The 7,328-nt window shown below is 29.1% G+C and overlaps 1 protein-coding gene across 1 annotated transcript; it reads right to left on the bottom strand.

Annotated features, from left to right (window-relative positions):
- Positions 1-1,642: 1,642 nt before the first annotated feature.
- On the bottom strand, positions 1,643-3,146 carry LOC119638718 (ubiquitin-conjugating enzyme E2 S). The gene is made up of 3 exons (XM_038035670.1): positions 2,804-3,146; positions 2,273-2,740; positions 1,643-2,186 (listed from the first exon to the last, which is right to left on the bottom strand). Exons 1-3 carry the CDS (start codon positions 2,810-2,812, stop codon positions 2,055-2,057), a joined length of 609 nt encoding a protein of 202 aa, XP_037891598.1. The 5' UTR covers positions 2,813-3,146; the 3' UTR covers positions 1,643-2,054.
- Between the last annotated feature and the right edge of the window lie 4,182 nt (positions 3,147-7,328).

Below are 7,328 nucleotides of genomic sequence, written 5' to 3'. Positions count from 1 at the left end.
TTGCGATATATGCTTGTGTGTATCACATATATATATATATATATATATATATATATATACCATCATAGCACATAAGCTACTGTAACTCATTTCCAATATTTAATGTAACATTACATTGTTATAATGCACTTCCCAATTATATTTTACAATAATGCGAATATCTTCACTCGACCTCTGTTATTATACTTTTATGCCGCTGAAAGCCTTTAAAAATAAATAGCGAAATTTTGAGTCGACTCTAAAGTGACCTAATATTGGCTCATATATTTTTAACTCTCCCATGACAAGCTCGTTCAACATCTGGGTCTTGAAAATGTAATGAAGTTTATCTATACTACGTTCATTACTCTCACAAGATTGAAAAATAAATCATAAAATCTTTATTCCAACGGACATGGCTACTTGTTGTGAAAAGATGATCTTCAGCACATCTGGAACTACATAAAAGTCGCGCCTACGCAAATAGACAAACAATCATATATATATATACATTCAGATATACCCTTCATCAAAAGATAGAGACAGCAAGATTTTTCCTTTATTTTAATCGAAAGTTGCGTTTTTCTATTTTCCCCGCTCTACGGCCTAAGAATATGTCTTTCCAATAAACTTTTAAAGATTAAATTCAATTAAAATCAAATTATCGTCGATTTCAAATTGGAAAGCTTTATTAAAACTTTGAGAAGAGATGATACCAATCGATCCTCTGGCTAGCTTTTGTGATCTTCATATATTTCGCTTTGGTTTCAACAATTCGACCCTACATTCGTGCGTTCCTTCTTACGTTTCTTCATTCATTTAGTCATGTAGTTAGTTGCTTGTTGTTATTTTATAAGCTCTTGACTTTTTCTTAACATTTTTTAAACCTTTAAAATCACTGTTCTTAACATTGCGGTTGACATGTATTTGCTTTTTCGAGCCTTACTGAAAGAAATATATGCATAAAAATAATACACAAGAGCTAAAATAACTAAACACGCAGACAAAAACAACAATAATGCAAGCAGCAGCAATCGCCGCCAACGTGCATGCGGTATTTTTATTGATCTCAAATATATATTTATACACACAAATGCATTGAACTTACGTATACATATATACGTGTATAAAATATGAATGACGTTTGTCGCCGTATTGTGTGCAACAATACACACAATATCATATACGTGCATTTATTGTTTGACGCTATCGGGGAACATATCAAATAGATTTTATAAAGGTGTGTCGAAAATAAAATAAAATAATTTTGAAAAAATGAGAAAATTTAGTTAAAAACTTTCTTCAGATTATAATCCCCAGGCGTAGAACAATGTCAATTAACATAAAATTAAACATTTATTTATACGTCAGCGTTGTTCTGTGTGTACCGAAATTGCACGTACGTACGACGTAAATATGATGTTGGATACACAGGTAAGAGACCATGTATGATCATAAATTGGCCAACAAGATATTTAGCTGTTTCTATTTGTTTCTTTTTTTTTTTCTTAAATCATTATTAGACACTTTACGCAAATCTTTCGTTAAGTGCTTTTAAGAGTGCTGGGCAAAGTTCGCCATAACCAAACATGTCTATCGAAACCTTTCAAAATACATTGCATTTAAGTCTTTTTTTTTTTTTTTTTTTTTTTTTTAAATACATTACATTTTTTTATATAGTACAATGTGTAAATATATGTATTCTTTTTTTAAATGTTGATTTTAACACAAACAATATCGTATAACATATGAGAAACGTTTTCATTAAATTAAAATTAAAATTCTTACTGATGTTGCTTCTAATTGTTACAAATGAATGAAAGTGATTGTATCTCATAGGTTTGACTTATAAAGGTTTTCGAGTCCACTGGTATACGTTCTAAGACTATTTAAGACAGAACAAGTTTCTTGTGTTTTAATAGCATAGCCTAGCAAGTATTTTCTAGGGGTAGATGATGCAAGAATATTTAATGTGATGTATGTATGATTAAAGGGAAACATAACACAAAGGTCAGGGTTTCAGCGCGCTTTGAACAGTTCAAAATTTAGGAACGTCCAGTGCATAAACATTTGCCTCATAATCGTCTAAGCATGCGCTTCTTTTCTTTGATTAATTTCTCTTTCTTCTTATCTTGCAATTTTTTATCAACAGCATGCTTCTTAGAACTGGGTCCATCATCATCTTTGGTGTCGGCTGTTTTGGCCGCCTTTAATTGGAAACGTATAGGTGAAAACATACATATGCATACATATACATAGCATATATATATATATATATATATATCGTTCTTACTTGCGCATGAATTTCGGTCATCATTTTTGCTCGCTGTGAATAGTCATCATAACGTTCGAGCAATAGTTTACCAGCCTCTTCATTTAGGGCAGATTCAGCATTGGGTACAATTAGAAGGCATTTAATAGTCAATAAAATATGTTTTACGCCTAAATCAGGCTTCCAGTCCTTTTTTAAAGTGTTGACACAAATTTCACCACTACTAGCAACATTTGGATGAAAAATTTTTGTTAAGAAAAAGGCTTTTGGTGGAGATTGTGGAAAGTCTTTGCCTAACGCTAATTTAACCCGAAAAATGCCGCCGGCGTATGGTGTACCAGCCGGTCCATCTACTAATGCCTGGATATCGGTGACATCGGCATCATTGATTTGAATCTTTATCCCTTCTAAAGGATGCTCGACCATGCTTTGCATTTCCTTCATCACTTGACGGATGGTTTGAGGTGACAAATTTTCCACATTGGAAATCTAACATCGTGAACATTTCATTAATAATCATAACCTGTTTTTATTACCTTTCTGACTTCTTACCGTGCTCATTTCTTCTTTCAATATCCGTGTCTGCGTAATATAAGAAAATTTTTTTATGGTTTTTTTCTTTCAACTGAAATATTTAAAATGAAGCGTCTATGCCAATTACTTTTAGGATTTTACTGCTTCTAGTTTAATATATATTTTCTTTTTTTAAAAAGCTATAAACATTTATGACAGGTAAGACAAAAGTTTTCATAAATACATAAATTAAAATTTTTGCCAAATTATGAAGTAAATTTTTTTAACTTTTTTGAAGAAACATTAATTTGGAGAATAGAGAATACAATTTACTTAATAGTACTGCCACTTATTAGGTCAGGTTTGCACTTTGTAACAAGCAATAAGATTTTGAATAGAGTTATTTGTCACAAATTATTTCGATGACTACAGTAGCGACTGACTTATCGGTACATATCATGCCAGCTGTTTTAGTTTTACTAATGAACGATAGAATTAGATAAGCCTTTATTCGTATCAATGAATATGTATTAAAAGTAAATTTTGATTTTTAAAATTTTAAAATTTGAAATATTAGGAAATCTTGACACATTTTTCAAATATGAAAAATGAAAAATTTCAAATACTGGTTTTTATTCTTTTGAGGATTTCTTTTCTTAGTTGGCCACTACTGGAAATGATATAAACAGAAGTATAAAGAAACTTCTATTCGTTTTAAAACCAATTTTTGTTACTAACTACGTCAGACCAATTGTACGCGCTGAACTTAATCAGGTGATCAAAATCATTTTTTTTACAAATTTTCGAGTTTTTTATCTATTGCGAGCAGATCATACTCAAGTTTGATCTGGAAGGACCAAATAAGACAATCTTGCCAAAGTTTAATTATCGTAATTTTTACAATCGCAATTTCGTAGAACAGCATACAGATAGACAGGAAATGGTTAATGTGATTAAAGGAATACGAGCGTTATGCAGATTTTCATGTCTATACTAGGGTGTAGGAAAAATTTTGTTGTAAATATATTTTAAATTTGTATGAAAATTTAAAATATATGGGCTTCGTACAATTAGTACATTTTCATAATTGTCATTACGACATTCCCAAAATTATATGCAGAAATTTCACTTGCAAAGCGATGGTTTTATAAAGTAGGCAACACTATTATGACACTTAATTTTCGATAATATTCTTCTGCTCTCAGAGGTTTACTTACAATTATCGATACTAAAATATTTAAAATTTCGCTGTTGCAAAGCATTTTATATAAATAAACAGCTATTTAGCAAGAAGATTTCGTAGATGTCGTTCACATACAATTACATATCGGATAATGTAGGAAAATTTCTTAAACTGCATTAACGACCTAGCTAGGAATGTGCAAGTGCACGCTAACAATAGTTACTGCAAAAAAAAGGGAGCGTAATAAGCACTTAAGCATTAATTTGGTTTGCTATAGTTTGCTGCGGTTTTTTATTAGAAAGAACAAACTTAACTAAAAACAGCAAACAAAAGTTCGAATAGTATTGAAATTATTAAGTAAGGACAGTCATTATTTGTTTACATTACGCAAAACTGAAAACTAGACTGGAAGTAATACATAAACTTTTTAATTAATTGGAAACTTTAAAGATAAACACGAATCGGTTGTAACCCTTGAAACGTAAACTTTTTAGCTAGCGCATTAAGTTTGTCGGAGATTCATGCTGATCTGAACTGTCCATGGATTATATATTTAAATGGTACATCGTGGCTGCCTTTTAAAATCACTCCGATCACCTCAAAACTTTAGAGCAACTATCCTCTATCTCTATCCTCTCGTTGAGTTTTGTTGCACCATAATTTTATTATTGTTATTATAAATTTAGCCAGATAATAAATTCTAAGACTAAAGTCTTAAAGCACTAGCATCTAAGGCTTTCGGCTTTATTAAGAACTCTATCGCACTATTATTTTAAAAGCTGAAGGAACTGAATAAAGTTTCCCTCCTTGTGCGTTTCATATAAAAAAACAAGTGTGAAAAAATTTGCGGCATTTGAGAAGTTTTTGCTTTGACTGACTACAATATAGTTTCGTTTTGTTATTTCTTTTCATTTCATTTCAACCTATATGCCAATAGTTTGATGTTCAATGATTAAATGCAATATTTAACTAAACATCTTAGATTTCGATTTTTTTTTTCGATTATTTTTATATTAAATTTTGTAACATGAAGAGTCACTTGGTCAGTCGGTATTGTTCACATAAAAAATAACGAATTTGCACAGTATTTTTCTTATTTAAATGAAACGAATAGAAAAAATGGCAGCATAATCTTGTATTGTAACCGCATTAAACACATTCAATTATTAATTCCTTAAAAATGATATATCCGAGAAAATTAGAAATTAAATAGTTCACAGCCCTAGAAATATTATTGAATGTAAAGTTGACTACGTTTATCTATACTAAAATACAAAGCGTAATAAAATAAGTACATTTGTAGCTAGTCTAGTACAACTTACTACTTGTAGTTAGTTATTTGTACTGTTGCCCCAAATTGAATCGACAATAATTATTTACTATTAAAAAATCAAAAAAGAGAATGGGGCACGTCTTCACAAAGTTACAAACGATTAAATGTTCTCTTTTTCATTTTCTTCAGAAGGTTGAGTGTTATTATAATTAATTTGTACAGCCCCAAAAATGAGTTAACTCGAAAATAAATATGGTGAACACCTTGACCTGGTAAATTTAGTTTATCGTAATAATACCAGCGATATAGGTATCAAATAAAAGGAACTTGGAGAGTAGAGTAGATTTTAAGTTTTTATCTGAATTTCTTTCTCTTTCAGAAACGAATATTTTCTTCTAAAGATTTAAAAAGCCTTTTCAAGCGGTTCGACGTTAATTTCAACTCATATTATTTGAATTCAGGTACGATAGTCTGTGAAAACATTTACACGCGCAGGGTTTCGTTGTGCGCAAAGTGTGTCTGTACTATGACATTCTGGAACAATTAGGTCGTCTTCGGCGGTCAGGTTGTCATGGACAAATATTTTTACTTTACTTTCGATGGCAATCGGTTTCCTTATTTAAATCTTATCTGCGTTATATGGCCAGCTTGGTTTACTTTGCTACACTGCAATATATTTTTATGCAATTTTCTTATGAGAGCATGTACGTACGTAGTGCGAGATTTAATTGCGTAACGTAAAGAAAAAAAAGAAACAAAACTACAGAAAATTGATTTCGGATTCGTTTGTTTTTATATTTATTATTGTTTTCTTTTTCATTTGTCTAGCACATCTTAGATGAAAACAAATTCAAAACAAACATTTAACAGATTAAACACTAAAATTCTGTTCATACATTTAATAGACATATTTATCATTTTTCGGGATACGTGAGGAATGGTTCGATAGAAAGAGGATTTAAAATAAAAACAAAATAAAAACAGAAAAAAATGAAAAAAATCGTACATGTTAGATAACCGAAAAAATATTGAGCTTTTCGGAAGTTAAAATTCACAGATCGTTTACTTTCTTTCAACCCATATTCATATGAATTGATAATTATTATTAATTAAATCTAAATATATTATTTAGCTCAATATTATATAGGTTATCTATTACAGATGTATACGTATACGTGTTATGAATAGAAAGTTACCGAAAGAAAAACCTCAAAGATATAAAAAATAATAAAAACTTATTTTAAAGAATCGTAAAGTATGAACGAATCAAATTCTGCTCAATTATTATTAATGTTCTATTATGAGTTTTAACAAATTTATGTATTATATTGAAAATTTATATATATATATATATATGTATATGAATGACATTCACATAAATAATATACTAAAATAGATTTGTATATAGATAGATGTATTAACAGCAACAATAAGGGCTACAACAAATTTGGGATTAAAACATGCATTAAATCAAGGCAACATACAAACACTTAATGTTTCACTAATGTTGTTTAAAGTGTTCACACATATGTACATTTGTTGTTTTTAATGTTTTAATTTAATTTAATTATATATATCATATATATCAATATAAAGCAGTCTTTTATTACGTTTTCATTTTTGTTTTTCTTTTCTTTTCTTTTTTTTTTTTTTCCTTAAAATTATCAACTATTTAGCTGTAAAGTATGATTTATAAAAATATATATGTAATAAACATACATAATTATGTAAAATTTTGGAAAACTTTTTTTGTTGTTTTTTTTTGAAAAAATTGAAACCGTTAACCTTGTTCAGAATTAAGAGTCAAACAATTGAAATTTGATTGTGAGTGGAATCGAATTCATTAAAATCACGTACTTTTTCTCTCGCCTGTTTCTTCTCTAGTGTATCTAAAATTTCATCGGCATGAAGTTTGTTTTTCTAAAAGTTTTTTTTTTTTTTTTCCAATTTTACTAAATCTCCTGTTATATGATATATTTACATAGAAGCGTTTACTTAAATTAATCTTATTTATTTATAAATATTTCTTCATTTTTAGAATAATTCTATTAAAATACATAAAAGTAAATTATAGTTCTCTTGCAGAAAATAACGATCTGCAACATGAT

The sequence above is a fragment of the Glossina fuscipes genome, unplaced genomic scaffold (genome assembly GCF_014805625.2).
Source record: "Glossina fuscipes isolate IAEA_lab_2018 unplaced genomic scaffold, Yale_Gfus_2 0, whole genome shotgun sequence".
Lineage (NCBI taxonomy): Eukaryota > Metazoa > Arthropoda > Insecta > Diptera > Glossinidae > Glossina > Glossina fuscipes.
This window is presented reverse-complemented; position numbering and strand designations above follow the sequence as displayed.